At 36.4% G+C, this 26,771-nt stretch overlaps 1 protein-coding gene across 1 annotated transcript; it reads right to left on the bottom strand.

The window, feature by feature from the left end:
* Window positions 1–14,391: 14,391 nt before the first annotated feature.
* Window positions 14,392–26,758, bottom strand: LOC114184579 (glycine-rich protein DOT1-like). The gene is given in 3 exon segments (XM_028071886.1): window positions 14,392–14,853; window positions 26,127–26,660; window positions 26,663–26,758. Coding segments are annotated over 3 exon segments (1,092 nt in total).
* Window positions 26,759–26,771: the final 13 nt, after the last annotated feature.

Raw genomic sequence — 26,771 nt, forward strand, 5'->3', positions numbered from 1 at the left:
ACTTCAGTATTGTTAAGAAAATAGTCAACAAAATAGTACGGGTAAAGTAACCCAAAGTCGTCTCCCAACGAACACGGAATTGATTTTTAACAAATTAGTTCTTATAAATTCTATACAAAAGAGTTAGTCAAATAAAATAATAAAAATATGGGGATTAAGATAAACGCAGATAGAAATAAAATTTAAAAGATAAAAAGAAATAAAAACAATAGTAAAGAAAATAGATTGATTCCATTGCTTTTTCAAAATAGATTCATCATCGGCTATCTAAAGACTATTGCTCAATTAATTATTGTTATAGATTTACAAATTAATCAATGTAAAGTCTCAATTAATTTGTTGGCGTTCTCACTTTTAACCAAAGTACAGTCTCAATTAAAAGTGAGAACTTTTAGATTATCCATAGTAAATTCAATCAAAGTACAGTCTCAATCAAATTTTACTATGCCTAATCATGTCTATTCTTTTATCTCCTCACCAAATAAAAAGCTTAATTAATCAAAGTAAAGTCTCAATTAATTTTCGTTAGAGTAAATACCTTTAATCAAAGTAAAGTCTCAATTATTGGTAAAAACTCATTTAATCATATGAAAGTTTCTAAATAAAATCAAAGTAAAGTCTCAATTAAATTTAAAAACCCTTGACTCATATGATCAATATGCATATAGATCTAAAATCATTACTTTTTATGTGATTCAAAGATAAAAAACATAGATAAATTAAAACCTCAACAATAATAAAAAGAACAAAGAAATTAATTCATTCTAACCTCAGAATCCATAATGAAATTACAATGGAATCACCCCAAGAAGTTTAGCAATTCATGGAATACAAAATAAAAAGAAGAATAGAGAGAAGAAAAGAGAGAGAAAGGAAACGAAATTAGGCACCCCTAAGGGTTCCAAAACTCCGAAGTCCCGAGCTTGTTTTCTACTTCTCCCTTGGTCTCTTTATATAGGAATTGGACTAGGCTTTTCTATTGCTAAAATCTCTCAAATATCTTTTGAAATAAAGATAAATATAAATATTTAAAAATACTTGGAGAGATATAGACTATTTGACAAATATAATTGGTTGATAATATCAATATCTAATATAATTAAATTAATTAATTACTTAAAGATATATGATAAATTATCACCAATTAATATTTGTATTAATTTTCCAAATCAACCCTTTGCAATCTCCTTAAATTATCTTCTAAATAATCCAATATCTTCAAGATATATTTGTTTTTTGTGGAACTAAAAAGATTCAAGAAGATCTTGTCATATTTAAAAAGATTTGGTAGTTATTATCTTTTAATATTTTATGATATAATTAAATAAAATAATTATTTAAAAATATCAAATAAAATATCTAAAGATATATTTTACCAAATTATCTTCTATCATAAAGATAAAGAAAACCGCAAGGTCCAATTTTTCTTTCCTCTCTTCTTGGTTTAGCCAAACTTCTTCACTTTTTCAAGCTTTTCTTGCCGTCTTCATGTAATGCTTGGCCTGAATTTTTGTGCTTTTGATAATTTCTTATTCTTTGATTTATCTTTAAGGTATCATGAAGCTTTAATCAATTTATTTTCACACCTCTAAATGAGCTTAAAACTTAACTTCAGCTGCATCAACAAACGTTAAAATATCCAAAAATAATTTATGCAGCTAAAAATCACTTTTTAAGACATTTTTATCACACAAGCTCAAACAACCTAATTATTAGAATTATCAATTAAATCACTCTTTAAGCACACAAATTCAATTAAATACCCAGAATTAAACATTAAATGAGGGCAAAAATACGCACTCATCAGGAAGATGTGAAGACCTAGCCTAGGACACTTTGCTTGTAAATACTAGATTAGGATTTTATTTTGGGCTTTGTATTTTGGGCCCAGTAGAATAGGGTTTTCTTTGGGCCATGTATTAGGCCTTAGAGGAAATTGGGTATTAGAAGTAATTTTGGACCAAAAAGGGGAATTGGGCCAAATGGGCCAAGAGTAGTGTGTCTACTCTAGAAAAGCCTAGAAGCTTCTCAAACTTGCTCTCCAAGGATGAGAGTTAGCTTCCCATGGCAAGGCAAGTGTGACTTGCTTAGGTGGCAAGTCACACCTCCCACATGCTCCTTTTTGGCTCCAAAATTTAACTTTCTAGACTCCTTTTTCCCTCCACTTTTTGGAGACTCCTTGGTCTCATTTTAGCCTATAAATAGAGAGCTTAGGACCCTTGTATTTTCATTCATGAATATAGTAGAGAAACTCTGTTGAGATGACTCCAGACTCCTCTCTTTTTGTGAATCAACTTAGGCTAGAGTTCTCCTTCTTGGTTTCCTCTAGCCCCCTTCCTTGAGTGTTGGCCCAACCTCACTTGAGAGCTTCTCCAAACACCATTGCCGCACCACTTCTCCTTTCATCTTCTAACTTCTGCACCTTCATCCTTCTCCATGGAAGCTTCATCAATTCCGCATGGCTTCTCCTTGGCTTCCTTATTCTTGAAGATGGACTCATCAAAAGTACATCTCCAACTGACACAATATGAGTACAACCTCATTTTCTAACTGATCCAACTTCTCAATATCGATAACCTTACTACATATTGCATTAAAAAGGAAGCACAATCTTGTTAAGGTATATCTAACATTCTTAGGCAATATGCCTCGAATAGCCACTGGTAGAAGTTGTTGCATCAATACATGACAATCATGAGATTTTAACCCAAGCAATTTTAGATCTTTCATGGATACAAGTCTTTTAAAATTGGAAGAGTAACCTAGTGGAACTTTCACACCTTGTAAAATCTCACAAAAACTTCTCTTCTCTTGTTTAGACAATGTGTGACATGCTGGAGGCAAGTATGTTCGCTTACCATGTGATTGTGGAGCTAATTGTTCTCTTATACCCATTTCAACTAAGTCCAAACGAGAATTTAAACCATCTTTCGTCTTGCCTTGAATATTGAGGAGTGTTCCGATAATACTATCACACACATTTTTCTCTACATGCATGACATCTATACAATGTCTCACATCAAGAACCCTCCAATATGGGAGATCAAAGAAAATTGACCTTTTCTTCCATATGTTGCTTGAAGTGCCTTTATTTTTCATCTTTCCAAACACATCCCCAATGACCCACTTAAAACCATTGGAGCTAATTCATTTTCTTGACACCCATTAAATGCTTTCTTCAATTTACGATATGGATGGTTTGTAGTAAGAAATCTCTGATGTCCAAGGTATATTATTTTCCTTCCATGTTGTAGTTCATGGTGACATGTGCCTTCTTCACATATAGGGCATGCTTTGTGACCCTTAGTGCTATATCCACTTCAATTACCATATGCTGAAAAATCATTGATTGTACAAAATAACATGGCATGCAACTTGAATGAATCACTACTGTACCCATCAAACATATCAACACCCTCCTCCCATAACATCTTCAAATCTTCAACTAATGGGGTTAAATAAATATCAATGTCGTTTCCTGGTTGTCTTGGACCTGAGATCATCAAGGATAACATAACATATTTGCGTTTCATGCACAACCAAGGAGGTAAATTGTAAATCACTAATAGAACAGGCCATGAACTATGTTTATTGCTCAAGTTACCATATGGATTCATTCCATCTGTAGGAAGTCCAAATCTAATGTTCCTTGAATCTTTGGAGAAATTTGGGAACATGGAATCAATTTTCTTCCATTGCAAACCATCTACCGAATATCTCAAATGGCCATATGTTGTACGTCCATCTGCATGCCATCTCATGAGTTTTGCATCATTTGCATTGCTAAATAAATGTTTCAATCGTGGAACTACAGGAAGATACCACAAAACTTTCACTGGAGGACCCTTACCTTAGATTCAAACTCACTATGTTTTTGTTTGTATCGTGACACCCCACATTGTGGACATTGATGTAACATGGCTAACTCCTTCCTGTACAAGACACAATCGTTTGGGCATGCATGAATTTTTTGATACTCCATACCCATCAGACACAATATCTTCTTCGCATCATAATTGCATGTTAGCAATGTGTTACCTTTAGGAAGCATGTTACTCAACAACTCAAGTAATTTCGTGAAGCTTTTATCACTCCACCTATTTCTTGCCTTCACATTAAACAATTTTAATACCGTTGACAATCGAGTATACTTTGTGCATTCTGCGTACAGAGGTTTTTCTGCGTCATTGCACAAATTGTCATACACATTCGCACGTTGAAAGGAATCATGTCAAATATCACAAATCATTTCCTCCATTCGATCATCCATCTCTAAATCAACTTCTTCTGCTTCTGATATATCTACACTTGGCATGTCTATTAATTCACCATGCCATATCCACTTTGTGTAGCTCTTTAAGAAACCATCACAAAGAACATGGTCCCGAATAACGTCAGTTGGTAGTTTTCTCTCATTCAAACAATTAACACACAGGCAGTAGAATTTTCCATTATTATCCGGAACATTCATATTTGGAAATTCAAGAAATTCTTCTACTCCATTCTCATATTCATTTATTGTGCATAAAAAATTTATCCAACTCTGATCCATTGTTGTGTGTATAAATTATAACCACTGCTTTTGGTTAGAGCTCAGAAACAGCCAAACACGTAGTCCAATCTGTGAACTCAACACTACCACCATTTAATATAACATAACAACTCATTTGACTTTGGAACAGTTCACACAAAGGAATTCTAAGTAAGAAAAATTCTATGAGCACAAGCTATATAACTCACTAATGAAGATAGAACAAAAGAATCTCTCAAATAGTTCAACAACAATTTTTATTGATAGTAGACATCATAATTCCACAACTAAAATTTAGTTAAGATGCAAGAATTTGGAGATACTAATTTATGCAACTGAAATTAATTTATGGACAATGTTTTAATTTTATAGTAGATAAAAATTAACCTCAATCTCAAAAATAAAGATGCTAAAGAGGGTTATATGGAACAGAAGAAAAGAAAGTGGCGAAATAGAAGCGACATATGAGATAAGGAAGGACAAAATTCACAAGATAAAACACTTTTCTTGCAACCAAATGATTAAATAAGGGAAATTAAGTTAATATAAGGTGAAAAAATTAAGTTAAAATGAAATCAAGTAAATAAATAGAATGGAAAAATATTTGAGTTTCAAATATACTAAAAATGTAAGGTAGATGATATCTTTAGATTCGGATCCAGAGTTTTAAAATTACTGCTAGATGATACAATACAGGTGTATATCTAATTCTTTATATATGTTACATCTAATGCTAGAATGAATATCAGAGTAACCCCAGTACTATCACTACACCATTTAAAACCCTTAACCAATGTTTTTTTATGTATATACATTCAGAAGAACAAAATTACTAAACAATGAGAAAAGCTAAATTCTTCTACCCGTCAATTTCTTAAAATAAATTGGAATCCTTATGAATCAACTGAAAGAAAAAAATAAACGAACCATGTAGATTCAAAATAGATGGGTGAGAGAAAATTATTACCTTAAAAGTGAGTTTTGTGAAATGAAATTAAACAATAAACCAAAGTCTAAAACATGAATGATGTGTAGAAAATAAAAAACATGTATGATTTAGTTTGAGTACAACAGTATATGAATAAACCACTACTAAAGAAGAAATAGAAATAATCAGATCTAGACCAGAAAACTAAATTAGAAGTTAAAAAAGTTAAGTTTCTTTAAAGAAAGAGAGAATGTAGAATTGAAATAACCTCACTTGCACTTACCATCTACACAAAAATACGTAAACTAATACTCAAACAGATATGCCAACTAGGTTAACTAGTTCAATAATCCAATTAAAGGCCACTGGTTGATGTGATGAGATGAACAAGGAAACAACATGTTGAATTCAACAGTAAACAAACATAAATTATTCATTACAGGAATAGTAACCACTGAACTGACCTTGGAAGGATGCATAGAAGATCGATATTACCTATCCAAAAGTCTTCCCAAGAATGAAAACCTCTACAAAACAAAACCTAAAACCTCTTCAAAACAAAAATGCTTCTACAAGAGCTCTCAGATCCTTGTTAGATACGCTTTTAAAGCCAACAACAACCCTACCATATTAAAAATTTAATGAAGTAAAGCTTCAAAATTTCTCATAACAAGCTTCCTATAATTAATAATGCAATCATAAAATATGTGGAATCTGCTTGCATGTTAAATTTAACAAGATTGGAAATATCAATTAAGAAATGCACCAACCAACAGAGGAAGAATGCAACCCATTCAAAAAGAAAGTCAAGATATCAGATGCAAACATTTCACTTCTAACTGAAGCAAATTTTAAAATCACGAAGGTATGCACCATCCATCCATATACAGAGATATAGGTTGTTTCACAATCAGATGACTAATTTTAATAATAACGATGAAAGCACTGTAGAATGCTTTTCATCTAGCCTATATTGTCTTCAGAAATTTTTAATCCTAAACTACTTCTAAAATGAGAAATATGACCCAATTAGAAAATGGCAGCCAAAGGTCTTGTACATCCATTTAAACAACACAAAATTTCCTTCAGCCAGGCAACCAACTGATGTCTAGGGAGAACATGAGAGTATGAATAAAAAGAGAGAACAAGAACACCTAAGTCCAACACACCAACAACATCAAATGCAAAATCAGGTCATTTAAGCAAAGAAGACAATCTCTACAGTGGCTAGCAAAGACCCCCTAATGAATTTGATATTCTCAAAAAGTGATTTTAAATTACCAAGGCTTTGGGAAAACTGTACAGAAAGAAGAGGGCACAAACAAATAACCTCTGACCAGTCCCAAAGAATTATTGTTTGGAACATGCCATGTTTATTATTTTGTGTTTTAATTAACTATTTACTCTGTCCAAAGGTATGAGTACAGATTACTTTGTTTACCTAATCCTCTATTTGGCATGCTCCACCATTTCTCAAACAAATCATTTAGTGAATAGTAAAACCAACTAATGAATTGATATTACTAAAACCAATTCCTAACTTATGATTATTTATGTTTAAGAAAAAGATTTGTAAAAATAGATTTGATAAAATTTTGTAAAATTTTGTGAATTTTTTTAACCATATGGTATAGACTTTAGTGAATTTGTTTAAGCACTCATGTCATGTCTGAAATTAATTTTTTATCTACAGAGTATCACAACAAATCACTACTATATTCCTTAACTTGGTAACTAATATCTTAGATTAATCATAAAAAGGTGTCATTTTGTGTTGTTAAAGACTGATTACAAAATAATTGGGATTATAAACTGATTACCAAAGAGCATGCAAAGGAATAACTATTCCCAACTTCCAGGTTTCCCGACACTGATTCCCCGTTGTCGTTCCATGTTATATATGGTCAAGAATCAAGAACAGTATTGCAATCAAGCGCAAATAATTATTACACACGAGGGAGACTAAAACACAATCACACACGTGGGAAAACACTCATAACAAGATGGACTCAACTTGTATTAAGGCTCCAAAGCATCACATCAAGACATGAAATCGCTTTTAGTTACAATATCCTTCTCTGGATTTCGGCAATTTGAATGACAAAAAAAGCTATAAACTTTTCTTTATAATAAATAAATAAATAAATTAGTGGTGTGCCCATATAATTATGAGAATGTAAGCAACAAGAACTTTTCATGCACTTTTTCTTTTTGAATTGCGAAATGGAGAAATATTGAAGAAAGGTGAGATAAGAAGGGTTTGTGTAATGACTCTATTATCCAGAATGAGGAACACATTAGGAACAAAACGAGATAATGTGGTCAAAGTAGTGGTCTCATTGCATTATTGGGTAACATTGAGCTCATTCTATACTTAGGAGGACCTAGAAAAGAAAAGATGCAACTCCAAAAAGAAAGTTCAATAATGCAATGCCACTTCCATTTTGCCAAACATCATTTCACGAAATTTAATCATTAGTTCCTAATTCAATTAATCCTTTCTCTCAAATATGAATATTTCTATTCCTGCATATAGCCAAAAGGCTATGTATGTAAAGCCCATGCTAAACTTGTTACATAAAAATGACAGATAGGTGCCCTAACATGGCTTCCATTAATTCCCCCAAATTCCTTCACTCACCTCAAAACCCACTTTTCCTTTCATCACCCATTTCTTTGCCATTGCATGCATGATATAACATAACATGGCTAAACTATGTTTTTTTTCCTTAGGTTATTCAATTTTACTGCTTTAATGTTGGTGCTAAATTATAATTGATATTTCCACTCATTTGTTATTAACCACACATGGGAGTGTAAGAAAATAGACAAAAAACCAGTTTGGTATTAAGATGCAAAAAGAAAAAAAGACTCTCAATTAAAAGAAAGCGAAAATGAGATAAAAGAAAGAGTGGAATTTTGGCAGCAATAGCGCATAATGTGAAAAGTGAAAAAGGATCTATCTTTCTTAAGTATCAGTCCAAGCAGCAAAAACTGGCAAGTGAGACAAAGAAATAGCAGGAGGTGGCCTCATTTGAATCGTTGGTGAGGGTAACCAAGACGTAACACTGGTACTAATAGGGTTCACAATCTTTGTTTCCATGGAGTTACCATGGCTATAGCAACAAACATCATGCATACTAGATTGAGTTTAAATAAGTTTTTTCATTCTCTATTTCAAGAGAACTCCATCGTAGGTGTAGTTTGCTTCCATCATTATTCATTATTAAGTTCAACAAACATGTGTTGGATCATTCACTCTTTCCCTTTTGTTTCTCTCTCCAATACTTACCAGCATCGCATCACCTCTAACCTCACAACAAAATTTCATAAGCAAAGCCCCAAAAACAAGGCCACAAAGTTCCTGTTATTGCTATCCCAACATCATAAGAACAATTTTCGGTGCTTTAGAACAACCAAAAACTCAAAAATCAAAATTATTGATTTTAAGTTTATCATTGCGTATAGAAAACACCTTCCATAAGTGCCTTTTATAATTAATGTCATCACTTAACCAGATTATAGACCCTTCATGCTTTCAGATAAATTAAAATTGACCCTAGGAATGTCTAATTTCTAAAACTAGTTGGTCATCACATCAAAGGAATGTGAGGCATGTACTGTTTTAGTGTAAGTTTGTTGCCAACTGAAAGTGGATTAGGCTAAAATACAGTGATAATTACAATCTGAAGCACAGAGTGAATTTTAAGGTGTTCATTGCAAATAGATACGCCAAAAGAAAATTGAATAGCTTTAATGGAAGCATTGTATGAAAAGATTACTACCAAGTAATGTAAATTGACCAAGTTTAATGACTTGAATACTTTGTAAGCACAAATAACAAATGAATAAATGAATACTCAAGTATAAATAGGAGCAAGAAAGTATAGAGACAAAATTCGTGAAGGGATTAACGAGAACCAAAAACTAACCTTGGCCGTTTTCACTCCAACATCAATCACACTTAACTCCTGCAAAAGAACAACTACCAATTTCACTCATTCAACAAAACAACAGTAATGTGTGGTTAGGGTTCAAATGTTGACCTTCAAATGGAGAAAGCATATAAGAGATGGACAGTGAGGGCGACACAGACTAGGAGTGACTTCGTAGGCGACTTCGCACGATGATGCTAGCAGACAAAGAGCGCAGAAACAACACGCGACGGTGATGAGACAACTTCGCACGGTGACGGCGACCTCGTAGGCGACTTCGCACGGTGATGGCGACTTCGCACGGTGACGGCGACTTCGCACGGTGACGACGACTTCATAGACGACTTTGCACAGTGACGGTGAAGGTTGGGAAGTGGGAACGACAAAATGAACTATGTTCGAAACGAGGAACGTGTTAAGGAAAAGGAATGAACGAAAGAAAAATGGGATACGAGAAACATTCTCTGCTGGTTAAAGTTCAATGAGTATAATATCTTTTTTAAAAATTCAAAAGAATAATATATATATATATATATATATATATATATATATATATATATATATATATATATACGAAATTTATACCAATTCTAGCTATAACTGGTATAAAAAGTTTTTTTCAATACTGCAAAAATGCCACCACATTAATTTTTATACCGGTTGAAAGTATAATTGGCATAAAAGATCTCACATTATTTACAAAATTGTCATTTGTCTCTTGTTTTATACCTGGTGGATTTGAACAGGTATAATAATGTAGGTATAAAAAGCTTATTTTGCACTAGTGCTACAACCAGAAGTTCTTCCACGCGTGATATATTCTCTCCACTTGATTCCAGCATGGACTTGATATCTGCGTTCTGCCCGTAGCCCACTAATATCTTTTTTGGAGTGGATTTCTTTATAACCAGCCACATGCTTCAAATGGTTGAGGCCGTATACGGATGCTTTCTACCCAAGAAAATGGGCCTAAAATGTCATCTGCTCCACCAGCTTGAAATGTGGGCCTGAAGTATATCAGCCCAAATTTTCATCCACGTGAAGACTTACACGAATCCACCAACATTGCACTTGCACATAACGCTTCAACGCCCTGCACACGTCTCTGTTGGGCCATTCCAAAACTAACTCCAGCCCAATTTGTTCCTTTCCGCATGTGCATCACTTCACAAAATACATTCATTTTATTCAACCAGCCCAATGGTATCAAGCGGAGATTGAAGCCATTGCCATCAATCCCCAAACCTAGATTGATGCCCCTGGTGAGGATGTTACATGTTCCAACCGCTAGTTCCTTCATCCTGTGTGCCAACCCTCTGATAGGGTTTCACCTTCTTTGCACGTTTTGTCCATTTCTTCTGCTTGGCACGCATACCAGCTTAGGTTTTCCTTCCATCTTCACAACGGCTCATTCTTTAGATGCTAGGAACCTTTCCCTCAAACCTTTTTTCCTTTTCTCTCGTCGTTAGGTCAATGTTAGACGACATCTATTTTGTTAGATTTTCTGGTTGCCTTTTCACCTATATAAAGGCAAGCCAATCTCATCTAATAGTAGTTGAGACGAATGTTAAAATTTGGTTGAGAACACTCCCCTTTTGTCTCTGCTCAAACCCTAACCCTAAATTAGGTTTTAACCTCTTCAGGTTGCCTAAGCCAGTGAGAAGCCAGAGAGAACTGAGCGTAAACACTATAATCGAGTCTTCCACTATGTCTTCCCTCACCTTCCGTGAGATTCAATCAGTGGAACGCCAATTGGAGATCTTTTCTAGCGAATACCACGACGGAAGAGCCTCATCACACCGCCACCACCACCACCACAACCACCATAGCAAACACCCCCATGTCCTCCACCACCACCACCACCACCACCACCACTACCACCACCACCACCACTACCATCATCACCACCACCACTACCACGACTATTACCACCACCACCACCACAACCACGACCAACAAAACCAGCACCACCATTGGCACCACAACTTCCACTACCACCACAACCAGCACCACCACCTCCACCACCACCATCACCACCACCACCACCATTACGGCGACCACCATCACCACCATGGCCATCACCACCACCACGGCCACCACCACCACGGCCACCACCACCACGACCACCACAACCGTGACCACCACCACCACCTTAAACCATAAACCATACACCATAAACCCTAAACATTAAATCACAAACACTAAACCCTAAACCCTAAACCATAAACCATAAAACATAAACCCTAAACCTAAATCATAAACCATAAACATTAAACACTAAATCTTAACCCATAAAACCTAAACCCCCTAAACCCTAAACCCTAAAGACTAAACCCTTACCAGAAACCATAAATCCTAAACTTGAAACTATAAACCCTAAATGAGAAACCATAAATCTTAAACCCTAAACCCTGAACCATGAACCTTGAACCTGAACGCTGAACCCACCTAAACCATCATGACCACCTCTACCACACCACGACCACTATTATCACAACCATCACCACGATCACAATCACCACCACCACCACCATTACCATCACCACCACCACCACCACCACCACCACCACAAACACCACCATCCCCACCACTAACACCACCAGCACCCCCACCACGCCCACCACGCCCACCATTGTAAGACCCACTAAATTTAAATAATTAAATAAATAATTATTTAATAAATACGGGTAGGAGAAGCCTTTATGGCATTAAATGTTAACCTTTATGACATGGAAAAGTACTAGCTTAAATGGTTGAGAGTACTTTATTGTGTGAGAGGACTTGGGTTCGAGTCCTTTGTGTGCCAATTATGTGTTATTTAAATTTTATTATTTTCTGATAACATGTCTAAAGCGTGATGAGTAAGTAGATAGTTTTATATGCATAAATATTGGCATCAAAGGTGACTTGGTTGAGTTGGTTGTGCACTTGAATTGCAATTATGTGGTGCTGGGTTCAAGCCTTGGCTTGAACAAAATAACTTTCTTCTTGTTTAAATTTACCGTGGCATGGAGGTGAAGAGGCACGTAAAACCTAGAGCACATGGCAGCAAGGGTGGCTGAAAAACAGAATGCATTAGGCCATTAAGTGATAATTAATTTTTGATTAATGCTATTTTTGTTTTGGTGCAATTAAACCATATAGAAAGATAAACGAGGCCATTGGTGATCAAGGGAAAAGCTTGCATGTTTAGAAAGGAAGTTCACTTATCCTTCATCCCTTTCATTTGTGTTTGTTATTTTTGATTCCTTAAGTTGACTTAGTTGAATCAACTTTAGTTGACTTGTTGACCTTTGACTAGGTTTGACTTGTTGACTATAGTTGACTTCCCTTTCATTTGTGTTTGTTATTTTTGATTCCTTAAGTTGACTTAGTTGAATCAACTTTAGTTGACTTGTTGACCTTTGACTAGGTTTGACTTGTTGACTATAGTTGACTTGACTTAAGCCAACATGCTAATCTATGTTTATTTTCTTTGTAGGTTAATTAGGAGTAAGAAATAAATGCTAGGTGGCGCATGGTGACTGGGGAGCATAAATGATGTGGATGAGAGAGTAAATAAAATGCATAAAGCATAAAGTAAAAGGCATAAAACAAGTGTACCTATGTACCTTTGGTCTCCTTTGTTTTTAGCACACTTTGGCCACTTTTTGGAAACATATGAGACACATTCTTTGTCTCCTTCTGTGCTAGAACGAAATTAGCCTTGCACACACCATAGTTGGCGCTTTTGTCTCTCACTTTTGTACTTATTTGACCTAGTTCTAGAAGCTAGAGTTAGGTTTTTGTAGAGACATCCTTAGGTATCTTTTAGTTGCTTAGAGGCCCCTAAACTCTTCTATATAAGGGGTGCTCCTAAACATGTAAAAGGGTTGAACATTTTGAAGTAAAAACACTCTTGTGTCTCAACCATTTGTGAGAGTTTCCTCCCTAGGGAGTGAATACTTTTAAGCCTTATCTTGCATAGCAAGTGGCGGCACACATCCACTCATCTACGAGGTTGCCATGGCTTCTAGCCTAGCCTTGTAGTGGCATGCTTCTCACATTTTTACCATTTCTTTCCTTTCCATTTTATGTTTTCTTCTTCCTTTAATTGTTCTTGGTTTTCTATGATTTATGTGCTTTCCATTTCCATTTCATTTTGAATCAATCCATCATCTTTTTCTCTTGAGCTTTGTGAAAGGAACCTTCACATCTAGATAGCTTGCTATCTTAATGTCCAGTGGGGATTTCACTTAGCTTTCTTAATCAACTCACACCATATTCAATAATCATAAAGGAAACAAGTTAATCCTTCATCATTATGGGAGTTCCTTTTGATTGTTTTAATTTCAATTGTATGAAATCATGAATTGTCAAAGGTTTGGGATTACATTTTTGTCGATTTTATCTGAGTTCCATACGGGTTTTTGGAATTTTCCAAAAATCGCCAAGCAGCACAAGTGATGAGTTCAAATTTTTGCCCTCATTTAATATTTAAATTTGGGATTTCATTGAATTTTCTGTGCTTAAAGATTGATTTAATTAGGATTTGTGATTATTGGATTTATTGAGTAAGTTTGGTAAAAGTGGAATAAAAATTGATTTTAGTTGCATAAAATATTATTGGATATTCTAACATTTGTTAATGCAGCTGGAATTTATTTTTGGTCATTAATAGTATGGATTTAAAATATTCAAAGTTACAAAATAAGTCCAAAATCAGGAAATTCTGGAAAAGAATAAATCAAGAGCTAAATACACCCCTAGATTTTATTTGCACACTCCTCCTGCAAGTGGACCACAAAAACCTGTTCTGCACCCCCATTCTTTACTAAGTTGCACCCCTCCTACCACTTAAACTCCACTCAACCAGATTATGCCATGTGGCAATCCCCACCTTTCAAATCAAGCCAACCATATGCTGACACGTGTCATAATCCTCCACTCACCAAATTGACCAATAAAATCTTGCCACGTCACCATCTCCCAAAATGAAACCCTAACCCTAATTTTCATCATCTCCTTCCATCACCATGGCAGCGCCACCCTAGCCGCCAATCTCGCCGCCGGCCACCACGATTCCACCACAGATCTACAGTAGAACAGCTTCGCACATCTAACCTGCCACCGCCTACACCTACACCATTGCCGGCCACCATAACTCCACGCCCTTTGCACCATGCCGAAGACCACACAGCAGCCAACCTGCAACAGATCCACCGTAACACCTGCGTCACCACCGCACTTGTGCCATTCACGGATCTCACCTGGAAACCATGGCAGCAACTTTGCATCCAGTCTCCATTATCTCTGCACCTCGCGCACTCTATGGTAGCGCCACCATCGTTTTCCATCTTCTCCACAGCGCATCCTCCACGCAAGCAGATAAACCATTTCTTCATCTCTGCCAGCGAAACAACTCCAGATCTACAACTAAAATGAACTAGAACAATCCACCATGGAAGCACCACGAAACGCTGCAGCCACCATCACGAGTTCATCACTGATAACGCTGTCGTTGACGCGTTCAAATTAATACTACTTATCTATAACAACTTCAGTATTGTTAAGAAAGTAGTCAACAAAATAGTAAGGGTAAAGTAACCCAAAGTCGTCTCCCAACGAACACAGAATTGATTTTTAACAAATTAGTTCTTATAAAACTATACAAAGCGGTTAGTCAAACAAAATAAAAAATATAGGGGATTCAGATAAACAAAGATAGAAATAAAATTTAAAAGATAAAATGAAATAAAAACAATAGAAAAGAAAATAGATTGATTCCATTGCTTTTTCAAAATAGATTCATCATCGGTTATCTAAAGATTATTGCTCAATTAATTATTGTTATAGTTTTACAAATTAATCAATGTAAAGTCTCAATTAATTTGTTGGCGTTCTCACTTTTAACCAATGTACAGTCTCAATTAAAAGTGAGAACTTTTAGATTATCCATAGTAAATTCAACCAAAGTACAGTCTTAATCAAATTTACTATGCCTAATCATGTCTAGTCTTTTATCTCCTCACCAAATAAAAAGCTTAATTAATCAAAGTAAAGTCTCAATTAATTGTAGTTAGAGTAAATACCTTTAACCAAAGTAAAGTCTCAATTATTGGTAAAAACTCATTTAATCATATGAAAGTTTCTAAATAAAATCAAAGTAAAGTCTCAATTAAATTTAAAAACCCTTGAACTCATATGATCAACATGCATATAGATTTAAAATCATTACTTTTTACGTGATTCAAAGATAAAAGACATAGATGAATTAAAACTTCAACAATAATAAAAAGAACAAAGAAATTAATTCATTCTAACCTCAGAATCCATAATGAAATTACAATGGAATCAACCCACAAAGTTTAGCAATCCATGGAATACAAAATAAAAAGAAGAATAGAGAGAAGAAAAGAGAGAAAGAAATTAGGTCCCCCTAAGGGTTCCTAAATTCCGAAGTCCCGAGCTTATTCTCTACTTCTCCCTTGGTCTCTTTATATAGGAATTGGACTGGGCTTTTCTGTTGCTAAAATCTCTCAAATATCTTTTGAAATAAAGATAAATATAAATATTTAAAAATACTTGGAGAGATATAGACTATTTGACAAATATAATTGGTTGATAATATCAATATCTAATATAATTAAATTAATTAATTACTTAAAGATATATGATAAATTATCACCAATTAATATTTGTATTAATTTTCCAAATCAACCCTTTGCAATCTCCTTAAATTATCTTCTAAATAATCCAATATCTTCAAGATATATTTGTTTGTTGTGGAACTAAAAAGATTCAAGAAGATCTTGTCATATTTAAAAAGATTTGGTAGTTATTATCTTTTAATATTTTATGATATAATTAAATAAGATAATTATTTAAAAATATCAAATAAAATATCTAAAGATATATTTTCCCAAATTATCTTCTATCATAAAGATAAAGAAAACCGCAAGGTCCAATTTTTCTTTCCCTCTTCTTGGTTTAGCCAAACTTCTTCACTTTTTCAAGCTTTTCTTGCCGTCTTCATGTAATGCTTGGCCTGAATTTTTGTGCTTTTGATAATTTCTTATTCTTTGATTTATCTTTAAGGTGTCATGAAGCTTTAATCAATTTATTTCCACACCTCTAAATGAGCTTAAAACTTAACTTCAGCTGCATCAACAAACGTTAAAATATCCAAAAATAATTTATGCAGCTAAAAATCACTTTTTAAGACATTTTTATCACACAAGCTCAAACAACCTAATTATCAAAATTATCAATTAAATCACTCTTTAGGCACATAAATTCAATTAAATACCCAGAATTAAACATTAAATGAGGGCAAAAATACGTACTCATCAATCACGCACCTGCAGCGTGTTCATCACTATTCCATTTTTGTGCAGCACCTGCACCTGTTCCCAACACCATCTTCTTTCCACATGAGCTACCGCAGCAGCAACCAGATTTGCTTTCTTCACGCACCACCATTACCGCGCTCGCCAGAGAAGCACCTATTCGCGCAGCCAAAGGATGTCCATGAAACCCTAAACACAGCAAACCCTAATCTGTAGAGAGAAAGCACACTCTGCCACGTGTCAGGCTGTTATTGGACAGTCAAACTGGTCAACTGGTCAAAACCAGCAGTCAACTCTGGTCAAAACTACAAAAATGGTTACATAAGAAGGGCAGAATTTGAAATTGGACAGAGATTAAGTTGCTAATTAATTAAATAAAAATAAAAGATTTTAGCAACTGACAGATAAAGCCCAAAGTCCAGTTGAAGCCTATATAAAAAGACTTAAGGGAGTAGAAGGGAGAACTTACAATTGACATCAGACACTTAGAAATCTCTGGTTTTGCCAGACACCGTCATCCATCACATCTCTCATTCTCTCTTTTCTTTTATTTTCTTTCCTTCAACATATATTATCATGTATTCCATCAAAGCCATGGAGGGCTAAGCTTTAAGGGTTGATTCCACTGTAATTTCTTAATTGGATTCTGAGGTTAGATGAATTTATGTGTTTGTTATTTTGATTATTGTTGTGGTTTTTGTTTATCTATGTCCTTTGCTTCTTAATCGAATAGAAAATAATGATTTTAAATCTACATGCATGCTAATCATATGAGTTAAAAGGTTTTTAAATTAAATTGAGACTTTACTTTGATTTTATTTAGAAACTTTCATTTGATTAAATAAGTTTTTGCCAATAATTCAGACTTTACTTTGATTAGAGGTAATTACTTTAACTAAAATTAGTCAAGACTTTACTTTGATTAATTAAGATTTCTATTTGGTGAAGAAACAAAGGAATAGACATGATTAGGCATAATTAAAATTAGTCAAGACTTTAATTTCATTTTATTTTGATGGAGTCTTTGGAGCTTATCCATTAGCTCTCTATGATAGTAGGAGGGAATATGTCTTCCCCTAAGGGATCCTTTGAGGTCATTCCAATATTTGACCTCAAGACTTTGATTGATTGTCCTATCTCTTTCGAAGGCAGTCCACCAATACATAGCATTGCTTGGAAGCTAAGGGTAGCCAAGGGTACTTTCCTCTCCTCACTTATGTGATGGCAAGCAAAGAGTTACTCAACCTTCATTTCCCAATCAAGATAAGCTTCAACATCATCTTTCCCATAAAAGTGAGGGAGGTCTATTCTAATGGCTCTTGTTAGTTCCCTAGGCTCTCTTCTTTCTCTTCTTAGAGGAGGAGGAGGTTTATAGAAGTTGTCAACTAGTCTACTATCTTCTTCTTCATAGTGTGTGACTAGTGTTGGAGTGTGGGAGTACAAGTGTTGACTCCTATTACTCATCCTCTCATGCAACCTTTCCATATTTCTTGTTCCCCTCCTCTCTTCATCTAAAAGTTGATGAACCTATCTCTTTCTTGTTTTTCCCTTTCCCTTGCAATTGTTTCATCTTCCTTCCAACATAATAGTGCTCTCAAATCAAAGGCAATTTGTTTCAAACTTATTTCTTCTTCATTTTAAGCATCCATATATTGAGAAGGAGGTTAAGACATTTTTTTTTAGATTTTAGAAAACTTTGGTCTTTAAAAGAAAATTTCAAAGAAGAAGTAGATAGCAAAAGCTTTTAGTTCTCCTCCAAAAAAGGGAGGTGAATCACTTTGACTCTACTATTGTTTTGTTTCTGCAATGCAATTCCCCAGAACTAATCATATATCTGACTTTGTTTAGATTGTTCACATGGACATTCAGTATTGCTAAAATTAGTGCATATGGTAATGATAGTCATTCCTTCTTTCAGTGTTAGTTGCTTTCAAAGTTGTTCTACGAATTTGAATTTCAATAATTGTTTCATTGCTTTTGTTGCCTGTATTAAATTTTGGTTGTGGAGTATATCAATTTATATCCATGTGTTGAATTCACATGTTGCAATTCCATTCCATTGTTGTGTCATTGTGCTTTGAATTCGAACCATATCTTTATGTTTGTAGTAAAATTCATGTTGATACTTGAAGCTGAATTGAAAACTGCATGAGTATATTTTCTTTGAAAGCTACAACACCATTTCTTGTTTTCAGTGATTATTCTATGATATGGTGCCTTTATACTTGATTCCAGTTGTTGTTTGAATCATTAGCTCTGTGTCAGAGTCAATTTTTTTGCTCTGAAGTCTTCGTTGATTGTTTCCTATTCTTTAATATCTGAATATGTTGATGGCCATGGTATATGTGTTGCTTTTCTGCCTAGTCAGTTACGTTGTAGTTTGATATACTTGCGTAGATTGTGCAGCAACTTTATTGATCTAGTTGAAATCTATGTGCACAGATAAAGTATATCTTGTTTCCTTTGGTTGTATATGTTAGGCAGAGCTATTATGTTGTCCATGTGTATCTATGCTTGCTAAAAGCACTTTATTCCTGCTGAATCATCTATGGCAGTTTGTCTTTGGCACAATTTTTGTGAACTATGATGCATAATTCTTCTAGTTCACTGCATTAGCTGTGCATCTCTTTGTTGATTCTTGTTGCAATTTGTTTCATATTAACTGCATTCTGGTTTACTCAATTTTGCTGCATACTGTTGAGTTATATCCATTGGCCGATGGATTCCTTTCTTGTATGTTTGTTTCCATTGTTTTTTTAAGTTGAATCAACTTTGAACTCTGTTATATGCATTTGATCATTGATTTAGCAGTAACACATTGACATTGTTGTAAGTTGTGTTTAAAATCTGAGAGCTGAAAAGAAAAAGACTATGTATGAGAAGAACATTCATACCACCTTCCTTTGATTTTGATCGTGAGATAGAGAAAAAGAAAATTGAGATACCAAGAAGGAAGGAGGAAAAACTCACAATATTCTTAAGAGAGACGAGGGAGTTAGAAGAAAAGGAAAGATTAAGAATTCAGAGAAGAAAGCAAAAAGAAAGAGAAAAAATTGAGCAAGAATTGAGAGAAGAAGAGGAAAAGTTGAGAAAATAGAAGGAGGAAGAAAGAGAATAGAATATGAAGAGAAAAGGAGAGTAAAACAAGAGGCAGAGTTTAAAAGAAAAGAGGGAGAGATTGAGAGAAAAGAAATAATGCTTAGAGAAGAAGAGACAAAACATTCTACTCTTTGCATTGAATTCAAGGGAGTAATCCCATCTTTCGACTTTCCTTTATTTGTCATTGATGCTTTTGTCTCATTTCTCCTCCTAGGGTTACCAAACCAGTGAGATACGAGAGCAATCTGAGTATTAAACTCCAAATCCAAGTCTTCTGCTGTGTTTCTTTTGCGCTTTGTGAGTTTTAATGGGTACAACGCCGATTGAGGAGGCTTTCCGGCGAGTACTGCGAAAGTGTTTCAAAAGTGTTTTCCAAAATGAGTTTCCATTCATATGCTTCTAGTACTTTGCATTTAGGTAGTCATAGTGAGGATAAAATGCATCATACACATGAGAGTACATTCCCTTTCTTTGGTGAGGACATAAGTGCATTATCATACATATCTTGGGAGAGGGAAATAAATGCTTTGATACATTCATTCCATCTTAGACATAGTAAATACTACTTTCTTACTTTGGGCATTTCTAGTTTTGTAGGACATGCAAGAGAGTGGTGGGATTATAGGCAGTCTAGAGTGGAAAAAGGAAGAAAATCTCACATTCAAAATTGGAATGAGTTGAGAGCATGCATGAGAAGACATTCATACCACCTTCCTTTGATTTTGATCGTGAGATAGAGAAAAAGAAAATTGAGATAGCAAGAATGATGTGACCCCAATAAGGCTTATAGCATTGGGCCAATGTCTAGGCCCAATCTTTTTAATTTCTTTTAATTTTCTTTAATTTTCTTTAATTTTTAATTAAATAAATGGGTTCTAATTAGGCTTGTTTTGCTACTTGTAGCTATTCTCCAAGTAGTCCAAATTGATATTGGGCCTGCGGCCCAATTCTGCACCACACCCATGCTTCCTATCAATATGCTTCATCATATGCAGCCCAGTTCACGTATGCATTTGCGGCCCAATTTCAGTTGCGCGTTGCTTGCTTGATTTTTCCGCACACCCCCACAACGCTGGAAGCATCCTTAGTTCAGGTGGTTGGGCCCGCGTCAGCCCAAACTGCAGCACGCTCTCTTCATTACGCGAGGCAGCCAATCTTTCTTCAAGCATTTCCGTTAGGGTTCCATTTCTACAGCATGAACCCAACACATGCGTGGAGCGCCGCTAGGGTTCGTCGCACAACCTCCCTTCTCATTTCAACCTACCAGCCAAACAACGTGCACTATACAAACTCAAACCTTTACATTTCCCAATCGGGTGCGCCCCTTTCCTTATGGTTCGTTCCAGCTTGTCTCATGAAGGAGTGACTCCATTAGGGTTAGGGTTTCCTTCGGCAGATCAACATCATCTATGCGCGCCACAACTATTCACGTGTTCAGGGTTTTCACGTGTATCCCACCTTAGGTTAGGGTTTACTTCTTTTCTTTTGCTTAATCTTCTCGGCTGCCCTTGATCTACAAAAGGTGCAGGCCAAGTCATTGTAAGGAGCTTTGATAATACAGTGTGGTTTTTACCCCTTTTCAGAGCTCACCTTCTGAGTAGAGGTTTTACCTCCTAGGGTTTGCGAAACCAGTGAGGTACGAGCGTAATCCGAGTGATTATCGCTAGTCTCAAGCCTTCCGCTGTGTTTCCCTTGCCTTCCGCGAGGACCAATCGGTAGAACACCGATTGGAAGAGGTTTTCCGGCGACTACTGCGACGGAGGAGCCTCATCAAAGAAGGAAGGAGGAAAAACTCACAATAATCTTAAGAGAGATGAGGGAGTTAGAAGAAAAGGAAGGATTAAGAATTCAGAGAAGAGAGCAAAAAGAAAGAGAAAAATTTGAGCAAGAATTGAGAGAAGAAGAGGAAAAGTTGAGAAAACAGAAGGAGGAAGAAAATAGAATAAATATGAAGAGAAAAAAAGAGTAAGACAAGACGTAGAGTTTAAAAGAAAAGAGGGAGAGATTGAGAGAAAAGAAATAATGCTTAGGGAAGTAGAGATACAACATCCTAGAGCTCCTTGCTTAAAGGGAGTAATTTCATCTCTTAACTCTTCCTTATTTGTCATTAATGCTTCTGGCTTAACTCTTCGTAAAATTGTTTTTTCACCTTCACCAATCAATCCATACTCAAAATATTTGCAAAAATCAACCTTTGACTTAGAGTTACCTTTTAGGTTACAATTAAGTTAAAGGGAAAATCAATATTTTTGTGAAATGGGCCTCATTCAAAATGTTTCCAAATATAAAAACTCATCGTCATGTGTCTTTAGAAAACATAGTCTGCATGATATCCAGAATTTTAATGAAAATTTATTTGATGATTTTTGCAGATGTGTTTTTGATCCTGGAGGAATCAAGCTTTCAATGCTGTGGGCCTTAAAGAACCATCTTGATCTGAGGACAGATCCTCTTCAAGAAGGAGGGGATGATGAATATCACCTTTAAGGGCTTTTCAGCACGGGCCAATGGCCTAGCCCATTTCTTTTAATTTCTTTTATTATTAATTAAATAAAAATTGTTCTAATTGGGTTTGTTGTGCTAATTGCGGCCCAATTCTTCTCTACACTAAAATTCACGTGCCTGAAGTGCGACCAGCCAATTCCTTCAAGCGTCCATTTTCCTTCTTTCTTTAGCTAGATTCCTGCGAGCTTTATCTTCTTGATGGGCCGAGATTTCCATCTCTTCAAACAGCCCAATAGCTCTACACGTGGAGATGCATTTGTTTCAGCCTCTATCAGCAGCCAATTGCTTTCACGTGAAGCCTTATGCGGATCAACTAACATTTCTTCCGCCTCAATATAATTGGGAACCAAAGCCAATTTCATCCGGCAGCCCAATTTCAGCAGATGGGGCACCACATGATCCAGTTAACAACGAATGTCTAATTTGATATGTGCACACAACTTAGACCATTTGTAGTGTAGCCTTTCTTTCAAACAAGGTTAAAGCAGCTAGGGTCATTTTTTCTCTTTCAGAAATACGAGCGTTGCCCTTCCCTTCACACAGTCCAGACTAGGGTTCATCCACACCCAAACGCTTAGGACAACTAGGGTTCCCTTTCTTCCCCCATTACGTATTCCATCCTGTGTTAGGGTTTTTCCCATCATGTGTGCCACCCTTTCCTTAGTTAGAGTCATCAAGACAGCCATGTATTATTTTGTTCATGATTTTCGTGTTTGCCTCTATCTATATATAAAAGGGGCATAGCCACCACTGTAGAGTCAGCTTTGATGAATGAGAGAGAGATTTTAATCCCCTTTTGTCTTAGCTCACCTTCACTGAAAGTAAACCCTAAAGTGGCCTCGCCGGTGAGATTCCGAACACCATAATCGGAGTTTGGTTAGTTTTAGTCTTCTGCTATGTTCCAAAAGGTGTTCCGTGTGATTCAATCGATAGAACTCCGATTGGATGGGTTTTTCGATGAATACCACGACGGAGCATGTCATCATGTACCTAAGACTCCCCCAAGACACCTAACTAGGCCATGAACACAAGAAGGAAAGCATTACAATTTTACAACTCAATTTGAATACACTCAAAGTGCACAAAATGTAAAAGGTCTTCTTGGCTTTGTCTTCTTGCCTTGGTCCTCACAAGTGTTTCCTTTTGATCTCACCAAAGAGGATTCTCTTTCGGGACTAGGTACTCCACCTCCTAGGATGCTACCTTCGGAAAATTAGATCACCTAAAAAAAGAAGTATGCACCAAATATAGAAACCAAACCAAAAGAGGTCAAGAAATAAAGTAAGAAAAGCACAAAATTATAATTGCTTTACCAAAAGTGAATAATGCCATGACAAACTCAGAGCATTACCAAAGAAATGACAAACAAGAAATAAGGTAAAGAAACAAGATAAGCACACAAATGAATTACCTAATTAATGACACTATAATGGATGAAAAACAACCAAAATAAGCTAGAAAACTGCACTGAAATTTGATTTTTCACTCACTGCCAGTCCAAAAACGTGAATTCAAGCCTCTACTTCAGCTATTTTCATCTTTTTCATTTCTCAACATTTTTCAATGATTTTTTTCACTTTTTTGTCTATGTCTTAGCTAAAAGAGGAAAAAATTAGATTTAGATTTGCACCGACCAATGTTTTATGATAAATCAAATACAAATAGTGTGCAGTCAGACAGAAACTGGAACAGCAGTAAAATGCAACAAAATAATGCTGTCAAAATCAAGTGATGGTAGTGATTCTAGTGTACTTCTTTTGCCACTTTCTTTTGATCTTTTCTTTTGATTATTTTTTGGCACTTGCTTGTATTCTTTTTGTGCTCTTTTTCTTTCTTTTTATAGCTCTTACAACAGCTAGTTTCGACCACAAATCAGAATCACCACCACACTATGCTTGATCATTTGCATTTTAATGGAAATAAAAAAACACAAAGGAGAAGGAAACTTAAAGGAATCGAAAGAAGATCATGAAACTCAATGAAACACAATGGAAATTGACTCTAAGACATTGCTAAGATCTAAATAGCAATCTGAACTCAAAAACATAAATGAAAAAGCACCAAAGCACAATTAATTGAAAGGAAATTTAGTGTGATTTATGGTGATTTTAAGCAAGCACAAGGAAAATTCCCACTGGACATTAAGATAACTAAGGTTATCTAGATGTGAAGGTTCATTTGCAAGGCTCAAAGAGAGAAGAGAATGTTAAATTTTTAAGGATTAAAAACTGCACTCAAATCTGAAACAGAATTTAGTAGCACATCACCAACAAATTCAAACCAAATTAAAAGCTAAACAAGGAATTAATGACATATATGGACTAAACATGACTCTAGACAAAACATATGGATCATAAAATCAAAATAAACTCAAGAACAAGAGAATGAACTGAACAAAAACAAGAAATACTCAATTAAAATGAAAAGTAAACGGTAGAAACCAAATAGAACACCTAAAGCACACAAGGATGGTGAAGCAAATGAAGATGAACCAAAGTAAAAGACATGAATACTCAAAATAAAAGGAACAAAAACAACAAGACAAGTAGAAGAAGTGATGAACAACACAGAATTGAAAGAAAAATGGAGAAGAAGCACTTAACTCACTAAAACCGAGAGCAACCATGGCTCATGATACCACATGATGGCTTCTTCTTGTCTCCATTGAAGCTTGCATGAAGAATGGAGGCTCCATGGATGCAAAAGCATGAAGGAAAAAGGCTTAAGGTGTTTGGTTTGGTATAGGTGAAAGGATTCTTAAGAGAGGTGAGGCCAACTCCTAAGGAAGAAGACTAGAGTAAACTAGAGAAGAGTTTACTCTAAGGTGAGCTCAAAAGAGATTTGTGCACAAATTTGGGCAGCAATTCATTACTCAATTTCAAGCTGAAAAATACATCTCTTAAGCCTTCTATTTATAGGCTAAAATGAGACCAAGGAGTCTCCAAAAAGTGGAGGGAAAAAGGAGTCTAGAAAGTTAAATTTTGGAGCCAAAAAGGAGAATGTGGGAGGTGTGACTTGCCACCTAAGCAAGTCACTCTTGTCTTGCCATGGGAAGCTAACTCTCATCCTTGGAAACCAAGTTTGAGAAGCTTCTAGGCTTTTCTAGAGTAGACACACTACTCTTGGCCCATTTGGACCAATTCCACTTTTTGGTCCAAAATTACTTCTAAAGCCCAATTTCCTCTAAGGCCTAATACATGGCCCAAAGAACACCATATTCTACTGGGCCCAAAATACAAAACCCAAAATAAAATCCCAATCTAGTATTTACAAGCAAAGAGTCCTAGGCTAGTTCATCTTGGTCCTTGAATGCGCATTTAAGGCCCATTTCTCTTGTATTCTCCTAGCGATGACTCTTGTTGTAGGTCCCTTGGCTCAAGGCATCTCAACAACCACCACCACGGCCACCACCACCACTACCACCACTGCCACCACCACCACCACGGTCACCACCACAACCACCACCATTCACCACCACTGCCACCACCACCATCACCGTCACCGCCACCACGGTCACCACCACTATGGCAACCAACACCACGACCATCACAACCACAACCTCCACCACCACCATCACCACCAGCACCACCAGCACCACCAGCAGCACCACCACCACCATCACCACCACCATTGCCACCACCACCATCACCATCACCACGGTCACCACCACCATGACAACCATAACCACGACCATCACAACCACCACCACCGCCACTGCCACAACCACCACCACGACCACCACCACAGCCCCCCCACGACCACCACGCAACCACCACCACGACCACCACCACCAACATCACCACAACCACCACCACGGCCACCTCAACCATTGCAGCCCCACTAGCACCACCACGACAGTCACAACCAGGGTCACCACCAATACCACCACAGCCAACACGACCACCTCCACCATCACCACTACAACCAACATTACAACTACAACCATCACCACCATGGCTATCACCACCACCACGGCCACTAGCACTACCACCGCCACAGTCACCACCACCAACACCATGGCCACCACTACCACAGCGACCACCACAACCACCACTACCACGACCACCACCACCACCACCAACACCACCACTACCACCACCACCACCTCCACCACCACCACAACCACCACCATGGCAACCAACACCACGGCCATCACAACCACCACCATCACCACTAGCACCACCACCACTACCACCACCACCACCACCACCATTGCAACCACCACCATCACCATCACCACAGTCACCATCACTGTGACAACCACAACCACGACCATCATAACCACCACCACCACTGCCATAACCACCATCACAGCCCCCACCACCACAACCACGCAACCACCACCACGACCACCACCACGACCACCACCATCACCACCACCACCACCACTGCCACCACCACCACCACCACCACCACCACCGCCGTAAACCATAAATCACACACCT

The sequence above is a fragment of the Vigna unguiculata genome, chromosome 5 (assembly GCF_004118075.2).
Source record: "Vigna unguiculata cultivar IT97K-499-35 chromosome 5, ASM411807v1, whole genome shotgun sequence".
In the NCBI taxonomy this organism is placed as follows: Eukaryota; Viridiplantae; Streptophyta; class Magnoliopsida; order Fabales; family Fabaceae; genus Vigna; species Vigna unguiculata.